Below are 22,720 nucleotides of genomic sequence, written 5' to 3' on the forward strand. Positions count from 1 at the left end.
AAGAAATGCGCCAGCATCAAGCAACCGGCGCATTTAGATTGGACTGATTAGACCGAACGATCCCACGTGGTCGAACCCGCGACTCGAGGAGCCTAGCAAAACGCGGGCATCGCGACCACGTCGACAGATTTATTTAATCCCACTGATGTGACACTCGCATCACAGGGCAATTTATCGGAAGGAGAGTGATGCAGCGGTGATGCATTCTTTTGTTTTCTCATTGTGGGGTAATGACAGCCCAAAGATTAGCAGACGGGGAACAGTTAGCATTCGTCATAAGCAGCGCGTGGGAATGAGACGGAGGTCGTCATGGAGGCAAATCGTGAGGAACGCCAGGCTTTAAGACGGGTTTGGTGTCGGGGGTGAAACCTGAGCTTTAGCCTTCTTTTCTCAAAGGTGCCCCCACCACCACGCTCCCCCTGAAGTTCTGTTCTTCAGCTATGCAGAACACCGGTTTCCTCTTCCTTATCGAACGCCAGCTGTTTGACATTCAGCTAATTTCTCCCTGAGCTCCTTTCAAAACTTCCAGGTGTTATCAGCCTGGCTGCTACAGTGCAGGCGCATTAAGGGCTTCATTATTGTAGGAGAGAGTGAATATTCTGCTATCTTTTTTTTTCTTTTAATGACATTTTCACATTGTGAACGTAGCCTTGGACTTTTGGAGTTCTTATCCTTCGGGGGCGACAGTGTCATCGTTTTATTTTTTCCCTCCTGAAATGACACAACCTTTACTACACGAAATACAGACCAATTTCAAATCCTATTTAATTATTAAATGCCACTTCAGAGCTCGGCGGTCACCTCTTGACTTCTGTAGCACTTTCTACTTCTAACAACAAGACGTCAACAGCGTTTGCTGATGCGTTTGGCCTCTTGTACCGTACGTGCGATCGTGGTTTCCATGATTGACCACAGGTTGAACTGTCGCCGCGATGCAGTTTATTCTTATTTAATCACTCAGTTCACACAATTACTGTTAACACAGCCGAGTCTAACGATGATGCCAAACGAGAGTCCGGATCAAAATCCCTAATTAGACATAAATAAACCCAAGAGGCTGAGGTGAAACTTGTGGCGCTGTAGTACAGCACGATTGTGCAGGAAGCTGCTCAGAACGTTCTGTTCGACGTCTAAAGGGAAAATGCTACGATCCATTCACTCCCGCAGGAACATGACATTTTCTTAGACGTTTTATTCCCCATAACGTTATGATCCCTTCCTTTAAACATAGGCTTCAGCTAACTTGTACCATAGCAACAAGCACCTGCTGTACATTGTTTAGGAAATGGCATGAAGCCTATCATCCTGTCTCCAGGGCTCATGTGTGACATTGTGCACATTAAACCCTACACAAATGGCTTCTCACCCTGAGCGAGCGCGTGACTGCCGCCCGACGTGGTGAAGTTGTACGAGTTATAGCTTGTCAGGCTGATCGGGGCTTGGATTCTGCCCGAATCCACATTAAAGCGGCGCTATTTCCATTTCCAGCCGTCACACGCCGAACATCCTTCGGGTTCTGCCGCTGTAACTAGGTAACCCTAATCCACGGACGAAATAAAGGGAGGCAGCAGCTGTCTGTCTGGGAAAAAACCTGGAAGCAGCTCGCTTTAATTCACTCCATCCACAAACCACAGGGAAAAAGAGCTTGAATAGCTAAAAACCTGTCAGTCACTATTAATACCACTAGTTCTCAAATACGTTTAGCAGCTGAAAATTCAGCACAGACTGGAGCCAAGTCTGGTTGAATGTAAGTTTGAAATTGTCAAAGATGAAATGTAATCTGGGAAATACGTTCAATCAAGAGGGAGACACCTGCTTTTAGAGTGATGCGAGCGAAGATGGAGTCAGATTCACACCTGAGACTGAGTTCAGGTTAGGGAAGAGGATAAACATAAAAACATAAACAACATAAAAAGTGGGAAAATGTTCACTTTTCTATTTAATATATGACTCACTGTAAATAAATAAACCTTCATGAATGATGCACGCTGTTATAACATGCTCCTGCAGAATTTGTTTGGCTCATGGGGGAATATTTCAGCCCTGCAAAAACCAGAGGAGTGAGATACAGAACATTTCAGGGATCGCGATCAGAGGCGTCCAAATATAACTGCAAGAACCGAACTAGCTCAGACCCGCAGCTCAATAATGAGCATACGCATCGCAGCTAATATTGGTGCAGCCGGGCTAACGTGCGCGGGTTCCTTCACGTCAGGAGAAGATGTAATCAAGCTCATTGTAAGCGGGATATTGTGTTTACATGCAGCGACACCGATGCAGAATACTTGAGTAGGCAGAATATTAACAGGATATTGATGTGCAGCGGAACACGCTCTGTCAAAGCTCAGCGCAGCCCGCTGCTCCCTGCTCAGTGGCACTGACAGAACTGCGCCCGAAAGTCATTTTCGGAGGCAATGAGCCTGCAGAAGACAGAGCAAGGTCCAGATCAGTTTTTACTCCGTGTGGCAAAACACTCAAACCCAAACTCTGGCAAGTATATTAAGCAACGGTTTGACTCTGTACAGCGAAAAGTCTCCCACTGTTAATAAATCAGCCGGCGTGGCGGCAGACAGGAAATGGGCTTAATCTTTCAAAATAAAGGTTCGCTGCGAAACTCCCGCCGGCTGAGAACATGCCGTCAGTTTACTGTATGAGCATCTCTTGAGCTGAACTTCAGGGTTTTTCTGATGCCTAAAGCTCGTCCTGTTGTCCACGTTGATCTCCTCATCACCGCTGATCCTCGCGCTGATATTGCAGGGGAGTGGATTCATCCCCCTGTGAGCAAAGCCCCATATTCCTATGAGAGATTTACTTGAAAAGGCGGAGGAGAACAGACCGCTTAATGGGAAGCGTGGAGGAAGGAAGTGGAATCAGGGAAAGGACGCAACGGAGGAAGCTAGGAGGAAATAGGGAGAGAGAGGAGATCGGAGCTTTGGGAGCTGAACCTTATTTAGACTAAATGAGGTCAAGACCTTGAGTTATAAACCGAATCGCAAATGCAGCTGTGCACGGTTGCAAGCTGCTGTGTGCTCATGTCTGCGTAGTCAGGTCAATGTCATTTGTCCTACATTTGAAGCCATATTTGAGCTGCGAGGCCTCTCCATTCAGAGTAATATACTTTAATGCCTCAGACAAACATCGTCCTCGCCTCTCGCCGTCTGTCCTCCGTGGTCGCGCGATAATAAGGTCACAGCGGCGACCCCGCGCTGGCCGCACCTTCGCTCCAATCAGCTACCTGTAAGCGGTCACCTTGGAAACGGGCGTCCAATGGGAGCGCGGATCGGGGAGCAAAGGTGCGGGTGCGAGGGGAGACGGCTCCGCCGCTGCGCGAGTCAGAGCGCGGAAGGGACACGTGACGCGGCCGCTCGTTGTCGCCTTCGGACGTGAAGCGCACGTGAGCGCTAGGGCTGCAAACGCTGCGAGGTTTTCATTTTGACAACAGCAGCTCCAGACGTAATGATCTACAACCGCGTCGTAACGCGGCGACAATGGGGAGCTGGGAAATTCAATTTCACTGATCGCAATCTCGCTTATGTTTACCCACAGCGGCGTAATAGAGATGGTTGTCGCCGCCTGCTTTTAAGCAGCCGTGAGCTTGGGAGACGTGTATTACAAGCGCGTGAGTGCCGCTAACCTTGAGGCCGTCATTGAAGGCGCCACGTTTGGCGCGTGCGGCCGCGCATTCCGGTGAGGGACACGTCACAGAGCTGCTCCACTTCCGCCCAACACCTGTGTTAGTTGTTTGCTCCCATTACAGCGTCCACTCTGCTCTGTTGCCTGCAAAACCCCATTCCCTCAAGTTGGTGCTGTTTCCAAAACGCAATAAAAGCTGAAATCCTTGAATCTTTTCTGTTACGCCTTCAGGATCTTTGAAGAGTGTAACGGTTCACTATTTACTGGAAGCTAACGGTCGCTAACGTGCGCTCTCTCTCTCTCTCTCTCTAGTTGGTGGGGTTCATCTACGCCTGCTACGTGGTCAAGCTCATCTCTGAAGAGGAGGATAGCTGTGAGTACACGAGTCAGACGTGAGCCGTGATGCTTATTTGCTTATTTTATACGTCCTCTCCCACGTGCGCACGGCTTCCAGCCGCCCATCGCTAAGCAACAGTCGCGCCGGGATGGAAGGAGCTCGCCGGCGAGGAGCAACAAACCCATTAATCCACGCATTTTTGGAATCAATACAGCGATTCATCAATACAGTCGGCGCTGATTGGGAAGCGACAGCGAAAGGCAGCGTTCAGGAAGCTTTTTGTCTGATTAAATGAGTTTAATTCGAGGGGTAATTGCCTATAGAGACGTGGGAACGAGGCAAATCAACCCGTTAACTTGGGGGTGGTTATAATCTAAAAGTGAGCAATAACACAGACGAGCTCGTTTATACCCGAAGGCCATCGGTTTATATATTCCAATAAAATAAAGCAGCCCCCCCCCCCCCGGAGCTGGATCAATATCCAGGCATGTCTTGTTTAGCGCCGGAGCGAGGATGCTGTTTGCTACCACATAAATATTGATGGGTAATAAATGGAGACCGGATCGGTGGAAATCGTTTTCATGCGCCTTCCCATCGGTGGGGGATTGAGATCGACAGCCGATGCCCCCCGACACCCCCACCACCACCACCAGCACCCCCGCCCCCCAAGCAGCAGCCATTTTAAAATGGCGACCGACTGGCTCCTGTCACTCGAGGCTCAAAACGGGACAAAAAGCTCTTTGTTCACACTTACAGTAATTATTGAATCACTACAGTAACAGTTAAAGTGCACGAATAGCTCAAAATGACCCGACAGAAAACATTAGTCAGAAAACAACAGTCAAAGACAGCACTTGTATCAGCTGAGTGCTAAGAGGCTACATGTGCGATTTTCACGCGTCCTCCCACAGGAACAACGTTATCAGCAGGATTCGGGATTTCAAATTGCCGGTTAATAAGCTTTAATGAATTCGTGCTCGACGGCGGCGGCGGCGTGTGACATGCATCATTTTCTTTCCCAATGAATTCGGCTGCATGTAATCTTCGCCTTGTCGCGCCCTGAGCGCTGCAAAGTGCAGTGCGGGGAGACTGAACAATAATCAGCGAACTCGGTGAGGAGATGTGCCCTGGGTGGGAGAGCTAACGCTCACCGAGGACCGATGAAGATTTGGGGCTGCTGAGAAAGCTAATTACTCTGATAATTATTCTGTGCGAGTCCAAGTGTGTGTTTGGGTGTGTGTGGCGGAATAATCCGTATACAGTAGTCGCTCTGATCATGTTCAAGCCACAGATTTGTGTGTGTTGGACTTGTTCCGGACCAGGACAGAAGACCATAGAACCTGAGCAGAATAGCTTTGCTGAATGCTGCACATCATTAGCCTTATGCATTATATTAATGAATTTTACAGTTGGGGAACTGTGGCTTGATAGGCAGCACAGCACACAGTTGGGGGATCGATTTCCTCGCGTGTTCAAAGGGTCGAGTGCAGCAGGAACTCTGCTAGGACTGTTTGACTGCAGCATGACTCAGCAGAAAACCTCCACCGTTCACAACTGGGAGCCACGAGGAGACGGTTCAGGACCGACGACAGGCCTGGCGATCAGTGACATCATCACAATAAAAACACAGGAAACAAAGAAACCTGTAAATGTTACGTCTCTTTTTTTATTTTGTGCCACTTTCAGATGCGTCTTTCTTGCGTCTAGCTGCTGTGAGGCAAATGTAAAACAGCCGCTTTTATCCGCATTGTACCGAATTTGGTGAAGTCTCGCTGTATAAATAGGAACGTGCGCTGCGGATCAAGGCGAGGAAGTAGCCTTTTATGAGCTCTCCAACATCAAAGTTTAAAAAAAAGAAAGTGACGGCTCCATCGGCTTCTGAAGTCCCACCGCCTGCGTCAGTCTGAGGAAGGAGACCACCTGCTGGGAGCTCTTCAGCTCAGGAGTCTGGAGCTCCCCTGCACCTTCACTGTACGTAGGAGCGGGACGCCTCCTCCAGGCGTAAATAAATTGCTGCGCAAGCATTGGTGTTTGGCCTAAAAATAGAATTAGATTTGCATCCCAGGATTTTGATCCAGTCGACTAAACTGGTTTCATCCCCGTGACACAGATTAGCCGTACGCGGCACAGATCAAGGACAAAGAGGCCTCCGTAGGTGGAGGACGACTAATTCGTTGACTCATACGTGGTGGGAGGCTCCCAGCTGACAACCCCACGCTGCCTCTAATTAACGCCGTTCTCTGTGCAGTTGATTTTATAGGGGGCTTCGACTCCTACGGCTACCAGGGGCCCCAGAAGACGTCCCACCTGCAGCTACAGCCCATGTACATGTAAGTATGGCGCGTCCGCGTTGCCGTCGGCGGTCGATAACTCGAGTTCGGCGGAGGTGGTGATATGAGCGCGTTCTCGCCGCGTCAGCGCGCGGCCTCGTCATTTCTCAGCCCAAGGTCTCGTCAGTTATCGCCGCCGCAGCGCTTTTATCACTCACCGCGCACGCCTCGAATAAAGGTGGGCTACGCGCTGAAAGCCATTGTATCCTTGATGTCGTTCCTCACCGAAGCCGCGTCTCAGAATTTCTTATTAGGCCTTTTTCGCCTATGGGGGAATGATAAAGGCGTCTTCCGGAGGAGTGTTGGCGTGTTTTGAAATTGACTCGCTTGTTTTCGAGCTTAAACGTGCGTCTTTGCGGAACAGATATTTGGTTTATACCCTCTCTCTCTTTCTCTCTCTCTCTGAGACTCAAACCGTAAATTCCAGTATTATCGAGATTCTTAGATCAAAGTACATGTTGACACAAAATGGGTCTTAGACAACTCGGCATCAGTCTCAAAGGTCCCACATTGTCTTGTGGAAAGCTCCGAGCAATACAGTAAAGGTTATATACCGCTGGGACGGACAGCAGTGGAATAATGTGGATTCTACTGACACGCAGCAGACAGGTTATCGAGAGCAGTTTGATTGGAAAATAAAGAGCCCAATGAAAGAGGTATTGACGGAGAGAGAGAGAAAGAGAGAGAGAGGGAGGGGCGGGGGAAATTGAAATCAAGGCTAGTGGATAGTGAGAAAAACAGAGAGAGAGGAGGAGGCAGAAAAGAAGCAGAGTGGCAGCCATACAAAGATGAAAGGCAATAAAGGGCTGTTCTGTGGTTTTATATGTCCCCTGTGGAAGCCCTAACGCAGATCATAAATCATCGACCCCCTGCAACGTGGACGGCTGCGGACACAAGCGCGCACAAAGCTGCAGCACAAACGGACACACCATGCGCACAAAAATCAGTGTGTGTTATACAGTGCAGGCCTATATACAGGACTGTACATAGCCTATGCACGCACGCACACACACAAACACACACACACATCATCAATACGCTATCATTGTTCCCCAGCTGCTGTCCCTTCACTTTGCTGTTTATTGACTCTGGCCAGAGGGACCAATAAACTAGCATCAGCTGTAGCAGCCCAGGGGAAATCTCCCATCCTCTCTCTCCCTCACACACATATGCACAAAGAAATAGGTTCAATTATCACTGCTTCATAAAAACAAAACAAATATCGGATCAGCTTACTGTTGATCTCTGCAAATGTCCTTTCTTGTCTAAATGCAGCAGATCAAGTAGACCTACAACTGCTTCAAATAACTGTAAAGACCTAACGGTAATTTATTCTTTTCCTTCTTCTGTTTTGTCTTTAGGTCAAAGTAAACCCAGGAAGTACTCCAGGAACACTGCCTTATGAACCACCACTGCTTGACACCCTGCTTTTACTACTCCATCTGACATGTGGACAGAATATAGAAAACACTAGGATGATGTGTGATTTAACCTCTAGTACAAAGCCCCTAACGCTCAGCAGACGTCCCTAAACTTCCTCTCTGCTGTTGTTAATAGTTAGTCTGTTCCTGGTGAAACGCTGCCCTCGTGTGGCGACACGTGGTAACTACACGACTTTTTTTTTTTTTGTCCTTCTGAGGGACACATCCGGGAGCCAATAACCTGCTTCCTCCCGTGCTCTCGGGTATCTGCATGGCGACGGAAACCGAGGGGATGCAAACAGGCCACGACGCATCGGTGATGTGTGTCTTCAGGCTTCCAATGATAACTCGAGGACTCCCTCCGCTGCCAGTGATATGTTCAGACGGAGCCATGTTGTGTCACGCTACTGCAGAAAACAATTCACGTGCAGATTTGCCTGACCAAAGAGTTTTTTTTTAAATCCCAGAGACACATGTATGTGCATACAACAGAGCCTGTCTAACCATCTCTGCCCATGTCTTAACTTCCAACCAAACTGAGCATCTCCTCAAACGACCGATCAAGGAATGTCGAACATCATTTCTTCAAAATACAACTTTCTGGTGCATTCTGGTGATACTGACAGCAAAGATAAAGGCTTGATAGAAATCAAGCTGGTTGTACTCATCGTGAATGTTAAATTACAGTGTAACGTGTAGGTTTACATATTCTCATCGCATAAAGGACGTGCATGTGTACAGGAAACACACACACACACGTAACACAACACAACCAACTAACCTTTTTACTACTAATGTGAATTTCAATGTTTACAAAGGAGAACCTGTCAGACAGAAGTACTGAGCTGACGCATGCAGCAGGTAGATAGACAGGCAGGCGGCCCGCGAGTTGGACGGGCTCGCTGGCCTCTTGCCCTTTTAATATTTTGTCTTCCATCCGAGGCAGAGAGACAGAGAGAGACCGAGGCGGTAAAAAAGGAAAGCAGGTTTGAGAAAATCTTATCTTTTTTGAGTTAAAAGCAATGCTGAAAGCCAGATAAAAAAACCTAATCAGCCTTCTTGTCTGCAGCGTTCAGCTCTTCTTAGTATCACATCCAGTCTAAAAGGCAGACACATGACAATCACAGTCAAAGTGGCCTGAATGCTGTCATGGATTGGCATGTTTATTAGTACAACTGCCGTCGTCATCGTGATCATCACGTGGGAGCGGAGGCGCCTCCATAATAGGTGGCGTCATTAATTATTTTGATTCATGTAAACAACAATTGGTGAAAGGAGGAGAGCGGAGCGGTCATGAGGACGCCGCAGAGATGCCAGAGACTTCGCCATTTTCACCCAGCAGCTGCATTTTAATGTTGAAAGTGCCAACAGTGTCACACGTGTGGGTCTCCAGCGCCTGGCTTCTCAAAAAGCCTCAAAAGCAGACTGGGACCAAAGCGATGGGTCAACGTACTGTAAAACAGGCCGATGCCAACAGATCACCGTCGCATTGTAACGATCAGTGGGTTTTTCTGGTTTAATTCTGTTGTGGGAAGAAACCGGACCAAACGTGTGCGTTTGCATTTGAGTCACAACTCCTGGACCAAACATTTGAGGCCTTCCCCGTCCACAAGCGACCTCTCGCGACACGAGTGGACCAACAGACCACTTCCATCTACGAGCTGAGCTCCAAGTGCACGTTTCGGGCCTCTCCAGCAGGTTATTGGTTCCGGAGCCGTGACCCGGCCGGCGGTCGCTCCGCGGAACGGAGACAGCGTTTGTGTGTGTTTGCATGGGGTGTTTCCAAGCTGTTGCATATTTAATCTCATGCTGCGTGTGACTAACTAGCTACTTAAAACGGGAACTGTTCAGTCGGTTGAACGCTCCTCAACTTTCTGCAAAGAGTCCTTAATGTGAAACTTTGTGATTTTTCTATGAATAATACAGTCTGAAATGTCTGCCGAGTTAAGGAGAAAAATAGCTACTACAATGTAAAACCATGAAATGTAACTTTCAACTTCTAGACGTTTTTTAATCCCGTGGCCGTGTTTACTGTTTTTTCTAGTTGACTACTAATGTATGATGTTGTGTACAAGTGGAACTACTATGTTTTATTTCTTCTAATTGTACAGTGTATTTGAAACGAGCGTGTACGAGGACAATGGGAGGAAAAGAGAATTAGTTGCACTATAGTCTAAGATTCTTTCAGTAAATGTTCTGTAAAGGCTGGAAATTCACTTTCACTTCAGCACATAATGAACTTTACATCGTTATTATTTTATATTTGAATTGTCAAACAACACAGCATATTGATTTTTAATAAATAAAACGGCTGCAGATGAAGTGTGTTTGGGTAAATTCGAACCAGGAACTGTGAAAAGGATTGCAAACGTATCATTTAGCTGAAACACTGAGTGTGTTATAAGCAAATGACTCAATGTGACCTGAAAGTGAATTTACTTGTCTAAGTAAAGTAAATATTAACCAGGCACTGTGGAGCTAATATCAAACTAAACAGCAGATTTAAAAGCCTAAAGTAAATAAAAACTGAGAACAGATTTCAGATATACAGTATAATGTGACCCAAGTGTGTGTGTATGTGTGTGTTTGTGTGACTGTGTACGATACTTTGTACTACGGCGCCTTGTTTTCTGTGTCATGGTGAACTGAACAACACTTAACCCAGAACCTGCAAAGTCACAAGCAGCCCCGAACGCAACACACACATATACCAACAAAGCAATAAAAACATATAACAAGATAGCAAGATATTCTATCATTTCAACTGAATTGGTAATAATTAAGACAGATTTATTTTATTTGCCCTCAGAGTGGCTTCAGTTCATCCAGGCTTTGGAACAGTCAATAGCACTTTTATGTATAGCCTTTATCTAGTGCTTCTGTGCATACAATAAAGTATAATTAGCTGCAGAGGCTGGAGCCAAGCTATTTATTTAGCTTAGTGGGTAAATAAAAACTCAATGAAGCCATTGTAATGTTAGCTGTAAAACTGTACTTCATCTTTACAGTTGGTCAGAGTATCACTACAATTATTAGTATGGTGCTGTGCACTGTACATGAGACAACCAACAATACTTTGTGTAGTTTATGGCCACATTTGACAAGCCTCAGCATTATGAACTATATTCATTATTTTAACTATGTTTTATACATACTAATTGTTTAATAATTCCTTTTCGTATGCCTCTAATTTCAATTGCAGGGCATTAAATTAGCAATAATTAAAGTTAAGCCAGTTTAGTCAGATTTTGTGTACTTATTCAGGTGCTCTGAAGTATGTGATACCACAGGAGGTCCAAATAGCAAAAAGGTAGGAGTCAACGATTTTCCTACTTAGTAGGAATATTAAGCAAGAGAAAATAATAGCAGCCATTGCAGAACCATGAGTTCCTCCACTGCCCAAACCACACTATATTATAATGTAAACACTAAAATTCATTCAGTCAAACATTACGCAGTCAAATCATTAAGCATCTACTAACTCAATGATGCAGGAACATACCACTAATTACTGTATTTGCTCCCATCTGTCCCTGTGGCTCTGGGTTGATTTGTAAATGTTCACCACTGACTAACTCTTCACTTTTGCTAATGGTTTTCCCACATGTGACTGACTGTACATAAATTAGACAGTTGGGAATAAAGTAGACAGTGGAGAAGGAAAATACCATAATGTTGTCCTCTGTTCTCTCCAACCTCTCACATCATCATAGAGTCATCATCACATGCATGGTGCTCAAATTATTAGCATCTGCCACATTTAGCATGTGTAATGTGTGTTTCCCACAGATTTAGTTGTGAATGACTTAAATAAAGACAAACCTGATCTTTATTTTAACGGGATCCCAGCCCGGCTTAGGGAAATATTCAAAAGCCTGAACGCTTTTACTTCAGCTCTCACACACACACACACACACACACACACACACACACACACAGTAATTGCCAGGAAGCACTACTGTGCCTTAACGGAGGAAATATATAATCAGTCAGAGTGGGTGGTGTTCTTCTATTCTGATCTACTGCTTTAAGGTACATTCAGTGCCTAAATCACTGAGGATAATTGTGTTTACGTAAACATGGACCATCCAGCCAATTAAGATGAAACGCATTTTGAGTGAGTAAAGAAAGCTCTTTTGATAAATACATTAAGCAGAGTTACTCTTTGGTTCTGTCATATTGGTATTTTAAATATTTACTTTCAAGCAGGACACTGTCCCTACTTTGTAATCTGCTTAGTGTAGAACAACACACTCCTGTTTTTTGTGTGTTTTTTTTTTGGCTTTATGTAATAAGCTGACTCTCACACTTGTAAAGGCTTTTTTAACATTGTTGGCATTCTTCACTAAAACCAATTGGGCACAGCCAGGACAAGTAAACTAATTACCGTGTGGTGTGCGCCCTTTGGCATTAATGAGGAATTGTAACAGCGCTAACAACCCACTTTACAGGCGCCCCAGTTAAATTGATTTTAAAGTTGTGCCAACAGCGCTGAACTAAAAATGTGTTAGTCCAAATTACTTTTATTCTGCCGTGTTCAAGTGTCACTATATCGAAACGAAATGAGTTCTAGTTAAAGGGGGACTTTATGGAGATGAGACCTGCGTGTGTGATGCAAGGAATTGTAATGGGTCTACAGCTTTTCAGCTTCTCTGCAGTCTGGAGCTAACGCCTGTTAGCATCACCACCAATAAGGATTATAGCAATGAAGATAATAGCACAATGTAATATTTAATAAATAAATAAATACGAACATCAGGTAGTTAATGTAATTGGGAAACCCCTGGCCTCTTTTCAGTAGGCTCTCACATACATCATACAGGATGTTCCATTGAAGGGATAAGAATCACATAAATCACTGAGCTGTATGTTTTAGTGTTTTAAATAAATAAGTAATAGTATAAAGTTGCTGAATCAAGATTTGCATGAGTCATAAGTCGTCTAAAAGAGCACTTGCCGTGGTACGTGATTAAATGTCGCCTACTTGGTTTTTTTTTTATGCCACTACAGTAGCTACTACTTATATAATCTCATCTATTATAAATAACGGATGTTAGCCATTAATAACACGCGTCTTAGTGTATCCTATCCCAGACACTGGGCCTTTTAGAGCCGTAGCTGTGCTGTGTGAAGACTGCAGCCCTGGCCAGTCCACAGCTGGATACAGCTGTGACATCTGCCTTTGCGCCAGCCTGCCAGATGCGCTGCGCTGCGCTCCGCCACTAGGATTCCCATCGGCCTATCGCTGGCCTCCCGCATGATGACGTCAGCACCCGGAAGCAGCGAGCTGGCTGCTTTGTTTTGGTAGTAGGAGTTGGGGGAAACAGACAGGGGTCCGTCCGGTACGGAGAACCGCTCACTGCATGGGCAGAGCCCGACCGGGGAATGGGAGATGACGGACCGTTAGCTGACACCTCTAAAATGCCGAGTTTTATAGGCAGTTTCGAGGAAGGGAGGCTGAAGCTGTCCCGCAACCTGCCGACAGAAACTTCCTTTGCTGACGGCAAAGTTGAGCGGTCGGTCGAGGGCCTGAGCTCGCGCGTCGGCCGATCCGACTCGCGGTTGTCGCTCGACGGACGGGCGAGGAGGGATCCGGACGGGCGGAGCGGCGACGAGGACCGGGATGCGGAGGGCAACAACAACAACAACTGCAACGGTGCGGGGGGGAGGAGGAGGAGGGCGAGCGCGGTCGAGATTTTGAGACGGAGCTTCGGGGTTTCAAAGCCCCCCTCCCCTCTTTTAAGCACGAGCGCTCGGGTGCAGTCGGACGACCACGAAAGCCCCGAAGGAACGGTGCCCAACGACGTTAACGGTCCAGGGAGCGAATGTTACGACTGTGAAAAGTCGCACGGAGAAACGGACGAAGCCGATGGTAAAAACGAACCAACCCTAAGCGAGTTGCCGACTTCGGATGTATTAAGAGTTGAATATTTAAGCGTTACCGGCCAGTGCCATCACACGTGTGACATTGACAGCTACGCCGCCACCTTGGAGGAGTCTCATAGTGTCAAAGAACACGTCTACTGCACTGTTTACTGCATTGCTAACGACAATCAAAGGACCGGGGAACCCGCAAATAGCTGCGATGAAACGGTTACAATTGACGCACCGGGAACGGACGCGGACACGGGAACGGACGCAGGTTCCAGTCCGGCGCTGTCGCTTTACACACTGGACGACTTGGTGGATCCTTTCGAGGACATGGCCCACCATCTGTACACGGAGCAGGCCGGGACGGAGGGTGCGCTGGCGAGTTGCAGGGTGTGCCTGGAAGACAAAACCATCGCACCCCTGCCCTGCTGCAGGAAGGCCGTGTGTGATGAGTGTCTGAAACTGTACGTCAGCTCCCAGGTTGGTAAAGGCAGAAAATGGGACGATGGTTCAGTTTAGCGGCCCAGTAGGTGGCCCGGTGTCTGCTCCAGAACCAGCGGGTGGGTGATGTGTCCTTGAGTGACCCGTCCATACACGTACACACATTGTCTGTGCTGTGATGCTGTGTTGGGTGTTGGGTTTTGGCAGCCCGTCTTCCCTGGGGCAGGGGCATGGCTGCACTTTCTGGGAACCCGTGCATGGAAAAATACTGTGATCGCCACAAAGCCAAGCTGTCTCCGCTTGTTTCACATACTTCAGAATGATCCTGGATACGTGCTGTCTGTTGTTAATTAAGGAAAGGCCTCGTAATTATTACTCATGTCACAGGTGCAGGTCTGCTCATCGTGTGGTTTAGAACTAGTCTTTTGCTGTGTATCTGGGTCAGCAGCACTTTCAGAAACAGAGACCTGGGCATGGATGTATTTTACAATGACCGGCTTTGTGAGCGCAGCCTCCTTCAAAAAAAGCCTTTCAGATGCAATACTTGTGATCTGTTGTGCAATATTTGTCCAGTTACAGCAAAACAGGCATAAGTGTCTCTTTTTCAACATCTGTTGTGTTAACTAAAGTTTACAAAATAACCTGCACCCTAGAAATATACCTGAGCATCCCATCTATTATGGAGAAAACAGTGCCTGTGAAAGTGATTATAAACAGCCAAACTGGAGTCACAACACGCACATGGTGATGCCTTGTGGCTATTTACATTATGCAGTCGCAGGTTTCTCCTTCACTGACTTGAATGTTGGTGTTCACTCGAAAAATGACAATGAATAACTGGCAGGTGAATCATTTACTTACTAATCTTCAATCTAAGGACTTGGCAATAAACAGCAAACTGCTACTTGTTGCCTCGCTTTTTATATTTTTAAATCTGTTTTCTGGTAAATAGTTTTGTTCCCGTCCACAAATCAACGCCACTCAGCAGTTTGTCTATTCTCCAAATCCTAATTTGGATAAACTTTGCAGGCTTCTCCTATGTGCAGATACAATCTTAGGATGTTGCTACTGTTGCAGTAGTCTGCTGTAATCTGTTTAGATAAATCAGTTGGTGGAAGTCACCCAGATCCCTACAGAATTATCTTGCCTTGATAAGAAGAGTGCAGTCACACAACACAAGACGCATATATACAAGCAGACTCTGATAAACACGTGGAGGATGAGATAAGGGTCATGTAAACAATCCTGTGTAGGTGGGTTATTTTATTTTTTATTCCAGTAGTGCACTGTACTGTTTTATCACACATACCTCTAACAGTTGGTGTTCATCAGGGTTTGTTCTACCACAGATGTAGATTCAGTGGAAAAGTCACTTTTCTAAATCTTAGCTTAACTGTTTTTGTCCATCAAATGACCTCACACATCCACATCCAGCGTCAATGCTTTAAATACACAACTCACATGTATGCGAGTGAGAGGAAACGTGGCAGGAGCCTCGACCTGTCTAACTGGTCTTGTGGTGGTAAGAATAGTAACACATCAGCTTTCATGCACCAAGGGGATAAACTTTCATACTTTTACAGCCGGCTTTTCTTTAGTGTGAACACATGATGGAGCGGATGTTGGGTGGAGCCATCAGATGCCAATGCTGTTATTGTTAAATTACCCTCTGTCGTCAGTGCATGCTTCCCCTTACACACACACACAGGTTGAGGGCCTTCTTGGGTGTCAGTGCAATAAGTCTCACTGACAATAAAGGGAGTAAGTGGTAGAGAAAAAACTCGAGAAGAAGCGAGGCTTCAGGAGGAAAGGACAGACAAAAAGGGTGGAAAATAGGGAAAAGGGCATTTGAATTTATTTGTTTAAATTAGGAAAATGAAAGAACTGTTTTTATTTATCTTGCTGAACAGGTATCCATATATACGTAACGGGCAGATATTTGTCATATTTCACTAAATTAAACATGTTGCTTGATCTAATGTTCTATGTAGCTCTGTACGACTGATTGTGTGTGAATACGGTGATATGACTAAAGCAAAACGTGAATCTCTCATTGGATTGGTTGTCATGCATAGTTATTTTTGTACAGTGATCCACTGTCTCGTGCAGTATTCATCACCTACGTGTGACATTTCCCAGGTGCGAGTTGCCAAACCTTACATCAGCTGTCCAATCCCAGAGTGCAGCGGCTACCTGGAGGAGGGACTGGTGATTTCCCATTTGGCCACCGAGGATGTGGCGAAATATCGATACTTTCTGGAGCTGAGTCAGCTGGATTCCAGCATCAAGCCCTGCCCCCAGTGCAGCGAGTTCACCTCCCTGAAAAAACACAACCCCAACCGCTCGGAGCACAAGTACAAGGTAAAACAGATGAATAGTCAATATCAATATTCAGCAAAAGAACACATATGAAACGTACCTAAATGTCTTCTGACTCTCTAGATCGAGTGTAGGATTTGTCAGTTCATGTGGTGCTTCAAATGCCATGCACCCTGGCACGAAGGCCTCAAATGCCGAGACTATAGGAAAGGAGACAAGCTGCTACGGAGCTGGGCAAGTGTCATAGAGCACGGACAAAGAAATGCCCAGAAATGTCCTCAGTGCAAGGTAAGAACCGCGCGCATCACAGAGCGTGAGCGCTTATGATGCTTCCTTTGCTGGAGCATCGAGGCGAGGGAGAGTCTGACTGTGGCGTGTGAGAGGGGAGCATGTGGAAGCAGAAACGGACTTGACTGATGGAGCACGGCGTCAGCGCAGATGAATAAATCAATGGGGGCAAAAGAAGCATTAAAGCAGGGACGGATGATGGATGGGGAGCTGCGGAGCACTAGACGGGGTTCACGGGCTGCAGCACACAAAAGATGCACACACGGTGAACACGCTGGAAACAGATGACAGCATCTCGGCTGCACAAAGCAACTTCTGGCAAACTTACCGCAAACTCTCCCGCAATCTGGTCTTATCTCAAAGTCAGCCAGCGCTGCATTTAATTAGGGTGTCAGAGGGTGATTAAAGGAAGACATGAACGAGGCAAATTACCGGTATGTGACAAATGTTTACGCACAGCAGTAAAGACTTTCCATCTGTGTTCGACACAAGGCTGCTGCACGTCTGCTCTGGTGAACGTGATGCCTAGTTATAGAAAGTGTGAGCATCCATCAACTTGACACTTGCAAACTTGCACTGATTTAAGTTTTTTTGCTGTTTTTGCTGTCATGAGTTCAGATCCACATTCAGCGTACAGAGGGATGCGACCATATGACCTGCATGCAGTGCAACACCAACTTCTGCTACCGCTGCGGGGAGCGCTATCGACACCTTCGGTTAGAACTATTTCAACTTTCTTCTATTTCACGCCCTCTTCTGTGCAGCTCGAATTTCACTTTCCTCTTTATTTTGGTTTGCAGGTTTTTTGGGGACCATACGTCCAACCTCAGCGTGTTTGGCTGCAAGTATCGCTATCTACCTGACAAACCTCACCTGAGAAGGCTAATTAGAGGCTCCGTTTGTGGTAGGCTGAGCTGTACGCGAATAAAATCTGCCGTGTGCTCTGTTATTAGGCAGTGATTTGTTTTACTAGAGAGGTCTCAGAGTTTCCAAAAGTGCCAAATTCAATAATTCAATGATAAGTTATGTAACAATCCACTGTTCAGTTACTCTCTTACTCCAACACTCAAACTGAACTAGTGATGACCACTTTGCACTCAGCTGGGGATCAGAGTAGTTGCACAGCATGTGCAGTGCTGAAATAGCAGTGCAATAGTGTTTCCCCCATGTGTATTACATAGCAAGAACAAGAGCCTGACAGCCGTGCTAGCACTTCTGTGAAGCTCATACACAGTCAAACCTCCAGTTTAGCAAAAATAATCCAAACATCCTGTGTTTTACTGCTGCACTGCCAGATGGCCTGCTGCTGCTCCTGCTACGTCCAGCAGATTTATCTTATCTATGGCTGTAGTAAACACACAGGAAGAACCTCTGTGCAAGGCTATATTATTAAGTACGAAGCCATCACGCACTGTATCAGAATAGATTAGGTTAATTATCCATTCGCAGTTATCAGATTTATGCTCCAGGAGCCTCCAGGATGTGGAGCACCTCTGATAGATCTGTTCTCCACGACAGCTACATGTAGTTATATCAGCAGGGTGCTCGTCGAACCGAGAGCTCACCTGTCCTGTAACTAGAATAATTTGCCCCTCAGAGTTCTCGTCACTGTTGTCACGGCGTGTACAGATGACGCATGTGATTAGGGATGTTTTATCATAGACAGAGTTCATAATATGCTACAACTTACAATGGGGACCAAATCTTTTAAACATTCCCCAGGGAAGCATTAATATTTAAACATTGTTCAATTTCTGCCTCTCCTTGTCTCAAGAACATTTATTCATTATGAATAATCCGTTTTCCGCCTCTCTTTGTTTTTCTCTGCAGCCTCTAAGGTGCTGATAGCACCTGTGGTCATTCTTCTGGTCGTCGTGCTTGGAGCTCTTGCGTTGGTGATAGGTAACAAAATAAACAGATGTTTATATCAGTATCTATCAGTCAATTGTTCTGTTTTAATATGCCAGATATGTTATCTTTCACGCTAGATGTATTTACGGTGTGTTATAAGGTGGAACAATCAATTCTGTATACAAACACAATTTAAACAGTTTAGCACTGACTAACAAAACAAGATCTGTGAGTGAAGAGTTTTGTGCCTTAACTCATCGTCCTGTCTGCCTTGTCTGCAGGTTTGGTAGTTTTCCCAGTTTACTATGTTTGTAAGAGGAGGAAGAAGCGCACTCAGGGTTCTGGACGGTGGATCTAAAGTCTTCTCTGCACATCTTGAAAGCCCACACATCCTCAGGGACAAAGAAGGTGGCCTGAGTCATTACAAGCGTAGAATATTAACACTGGCAGTTGGCGAAGTGGAAGGAAGTACATGACTCTTTCTTTAAAAAGAACACTTCTGGCTTGAATGAACATCCAAGGACAGAAATGCAGTCACAGTTAGTCACATGTGGTGACAAATGGATTTTGCAGATGAGACTGGATAGGGTCCCAGTGTCACCAACTACTGAACTACTGGAGGAGCTGTAAAATATCAAGTGGGATTTATGTGTGAACAATGTAGAATAGATGTTTATGCAGCAGGCAACATGGGGAGAAATGCAACAGGGAATCTGACTTCGGAACAAGCCATGACAGAGAAATTAGTTCTCGCTGATGCAACAAAAGTTGGACATTCGTGTTGTTTCCTGAGGTGAGACGCAGAATGCTCATCTATTTGAAATATTCCAATGGATTTCGACTCTGGCAAACACAATGGGAGGATGATGAGTTGGTATTCTTGGCTAACCTGGAAAACACTGACCCTGCCTGACCTCAAGCTCTTTGCTAGCAAGCTTGAAAGTCCCCACCCAAATCTCCCCCTTAGAATAACTCAAGACGTCACTCAGTGCGACACCAATGGACATCCTGCATCTTTTCTGTTGTGGTTTGTCATCAACTCCTCCTCCTGCTGGTCTGCGTCTCCCTCCCTCCCTCCCTCTCTCTTCCTGCCTGGTGGGTTAGTAGATCACACGCGCACACACCCTCCCTACCGGACTGCTCCGCTTTGCTGTGCCCACATATTGTATGCATCTGCGTCATCAAAAACCAGATAAAGCTGTGGCGTGGCGGCTGTGCCAAAACAAAACACTGAACGAGGCAAAACGGGACAGTCGCTGCTTTCCCTTTGTTGTTGTTGTTGTTCTTTTTAGGAGTTTGCCTGATAGCATCAGTCAGCGAGATCAAGCTCAGCCATATGTATAAGGCCAATTGGAAACCAGTTAGAAATGCTAATCCACACTCATAGACGTAAGCTGGCTTCGAGTGGACTGTGTCAATTCATACCTGTAGCATATAATGTGTTTAAGGGTGTAGAGTGGGTAGGTTTGCCAAAGCTGAACAGGATTAGAGTTTTATCTACATGCTTGCCAGTTATCAGTTTGCTGTGCAGTGATCATATGAGGTAAAAAAGGGGTTTTATTTCAGGTCTTTGCAGTGAAAAGAGGAGATTTGAATTTTTGAGGGACTGCGTAGCGATGCAAACGCTTAGGTCATTCACGCAGGAATGCACACACGGAGCGCTGCCAGTAATCAGGCGATCGCCAAGAGCTTTAAAGGTTGTCACCTGGCTGCAGCCATCTTGCTTGTTGTGCTGCACTTATCCCACTGTGCCTCGCTTCACTCCTGCCATTTCCTTTTAGTGCTGCTTGGTTTTCTCTTGTTCTCTTATTTTTTTTCCTGTACATTCTGTCCCCTGAAGTGTAACTGCCTACATCCCTTTGACCTCAGCTACATCACTCAGAGACACTTACAGCACAAAAGACCTATGCCCAGCGGGAGCTGCTGTCCAACATCAAAAGAAGCTGTTGAGCGACAAAAAAAAGGCTTTTGGTTTTTTTTAGCTTTTTTTTTTGCCATGCTTCGCAGATTTCAATTAAAAGTTCAAGAAGACAAGAAGAAGCACAAATATCTGCACTGTAACTGATGCTAAAGTGAAAATAGAGGCTGATTGGGGTGAAACTTCAGTGTGCCTTTTTTTTTAAATCAGTGCATTTTAAAACTTCAATTAATTTAACCCATTTCATCAATGAACCTTCAGTAAAGGCAGGAAGAGCAGGGTTCATGGGTTCTGGAACGTTTTGCAGTGCTGTTACAGTCTGAAACGTGTTCCACATCTGGGAGGTAATTAAACCCAACTGCTGTGTACATACGAGGGTAGAGTATATACTGTTACACACTGATTCAAACAGGCCTCAGAGGTCCTGACTCTGGGTTTGAATGTACTCCCAGACAGCCTGCTTCTCTTAACTGTACTCATTTACATGAGCTGTGCCACAAAGATAACACTGCACATTCAAAAATGCTTCCTGATACTTTTGCCCAGAGCTGCTTAACAGCCATATTTATTTCCAGTAGGGATAAAAAAATGGATGTGTCAAAACTGGTAGTGAGTCAGCACTGTGAGGTGTCCACCAAAAAAACTTAAACATTAAAATGATCCTTATCATTGTACACTGGAAATGCTGATTGGGTAGTGCATCACTGACATGTTTAAATATTGACTGTGACATGACTTTTGACAGACACAGGTAGAAACGGATCAGGTCTGTCTTAATTTTCTGCAGGCTAATTTTAGTCTGATTATTTTGCACATTTTGCCCATGTGAAAAAAAATGCAAATATATTTTGGTCTATTTGTTTAACTACAGGACAAATGTAAATGAATGTTCTGGTCCAACGTGTTTGAGTCTTCTACACTTTTATACAGGCACTATTCTTTTATTGCTGTATTTGTTCTTGTCAGTCTTGAACACTTCAAACTAAATAACGACTTGGGTCAAGCTTTATATGCTCTTTATTATTAGGCAGGGATTCAATTTTGTTGCTGGGGTGTATTAGCTGGCTGATACTCCTGGAATATTATTTTTTTGTCACTTCCCCTATTACTATTCGCATAAATATGCAATAGTGCCTTCACAACCACTATCGATCAGGTCCCAGCATTGCAAATACAGTAAAAATCTGTCACAGCCTCTCAGTAGTATGTGTTAGTACATTTTAACAGCTGAAGAAATACACACACACACACACACACACACACACACACACACACACACACACACACACACACACACACACACACACACACACACACACACACACATGTATCAGGATCTTTGGCTTCTCATGTAAAAAGTGTATTTATCTACTGTTGAATATTATTATTGTTATTCTAACGCTGAACAATCAGGCCTTCAGGTAAAGATGTTTCTCTTCTAAACTTTTCTCTTTTTTATTAACAGACGACTAAAGCAAACCTCTTCAGTTGTACAGGTACCACAACGCAGGGTGTCAGCTACATCCCAAATACTGTTGTACTTTTGCACATGATGAACTGTCACTTTATGTCGGCTCACGGCAGCCTCGCTCTATGAAAACAGTAGCACCACGAGCCCTGCTTCCACAGTTCACCACAGGTTAAATGTTCTTACAGGGTCAATATGTACTTAGTTGATTTGCAAGTGCAGAGCTGTGGACATTGACTGTGGGTTCTTATCAGTAACATCAGGTGGGCTTGCCCCGTTTACAAACAGGCAAAACGTATTTACTGTACATGTTGATTACTGTTCTCACCAGTATCACCTTCTTCCACATGCTGCCACTATAGCAACGTCTGCTGATATTGTTATTGCTCATTTAGACAGGCACAAACACTGTTTTATATGAGGATATGATGGAAAATAAAGAAACACAGCCAAATGCCAACATGTTGACTTGTTCTGTGGTGTCTATTACAGTATCTTGTCTATATTCTTGGCTGTTAGCCCTCAATCACCCTTTGCCATATTAATTAGCAGCCATAGTTGTGAGTACAGTTTGATGTCAGTAGGGGTCATACATGCACCATGGGAGGATAATATCACACCACGAGCTACAGTCCATGCAGTGTTTGACAGCCTCCCTCAAAGAAAGAAAGCGTTGCAACATTTGCAGGTACCCCTATTACTTTACACAATTTTTTTTATTTTTTTTTATTTGCTAAGTAATGTTATTTTAATTCTTAAATGTACTAATTAGATGAGCACTTCTTTTAACAGCGTACGAAAATATAAGAAACATGTTTTCGAGTAATAAAAGTCTGTCTTATT

At 45.3% G+C, this 22,720-nt stretch overlaps 2 protein-coding genes across 5 annotated transcripts in view; both read left to right on the plus strand.

Moving 5' to 3' along the window:
• Positions 1-11,388, plus strand: part of nkain2 (sodium/potassium transporting ATPase interacting 2) — a 46,842-nt gene extending 35,454 nt beyond the window's left edge. The window contains exons 5-7 of one of the 2 annotated variants that reach the window (XR_003784623.3): positions 3,946-4,006; positions 5,380-6,300; positions 7,662-11,388. Coding sequence is in view for 1 of the 2 variants with exons in the window: in XM_029140890.3 (XP_028996723.1) it covers positions 3,946-4,006; positions 6,219-6,300; positions 7,662-7,671 (153 nt within the window). In the remaining variant the exon portion in view is untranslated. The remainder of the gene's footprint in view (positions 1-3,945; positions 4,007-5,379; positions 6,301-7,661) is intronic. The other variant, XM_029140890.3, reaches the window with a different exon arrangement.
• A 1,094-nt stretch (positions 11,389-12,482) lies between these two features.
• rnf217 (ring finger protein 217) lies at positions 12,483-22,337 on the plus strand. 3 transcript variants are annotated; one of them, XR_008693772.1, is made up of 8 exons: positions 12,483-14,072; positions 16,173-16,394; positions 16,476-16,640; positions 17,259-17,356; positions 17,441-17,544; positions 18,471-18,542; positions 18,773-19,590; positions 20,332-22,337. XR_008693772.1 is itself a non-coding variant. In XM_029140573.3 (7 exons), the coding sequence occupies exons 1-7, from the start codon at positions 13,107-13,109 to the stop codon at positions 18,847-18,849; spliced, it is 1,704 nt and encodes a 567-aa protein (XP_028996406.1). In that variant the 5' UTR covers positions 12,483-13,106; the 3' UTR covers positions 18,850-22,337. The 3 variants fall into 3 exon arrangements, 1 of the variants encoding a protein (XP_028996406.1); XR_008693771.1 differs by having other exon boundaries at positions 18,773-19,586; XM_029140573.3 differs by having other exon boundaries at positions 18,773-22,337.
• Positions 22,338-22,720: the final 383 nt, after the last annotated feature.

The sequence above is a fragment of the Betta splendens genome, chromosome 24 (assembly GCF_900634795.4).
Source record: "Betta splendens chromosome 24, fBetSpl5.4, whole genome shotgun sequence".
NCBI classification, from domain to species: domain Eukaryota; kingdom Metazoa; phylum Chordata; class Actinopteri; order Anabantiformes; family Osphronemidae; genus Betta; species Betta splendens.

What these genes read in the sequence shown, in the direction of transcription:
- rnf217 (XM_029140573.3), top strand. Translation starts at nt 13,107, where the DNA reads ATGGGAGATGACGGACCGTTAGCTGACACCTCTAAAATGCCGAGTTTT. An exon ending in AGAAATGTCCTCAGTGCAAG is followed by an intron (nt 16,641 to 17,258) that starts GTAAGAACCGCG and finishes TCATGAGTTCAG; the next exon opens with ATCCACATTCAGCGTACAGA. An exon ending in AGCTCTTGCGTTGGTGATAG is followed by an intron (nt 18,543 to 18,772) that starts GTAACAAAATAA and finishes CCTTGTCTGCAG; the next exon opens with GTTTGGTAGTTTTCCCAGTT.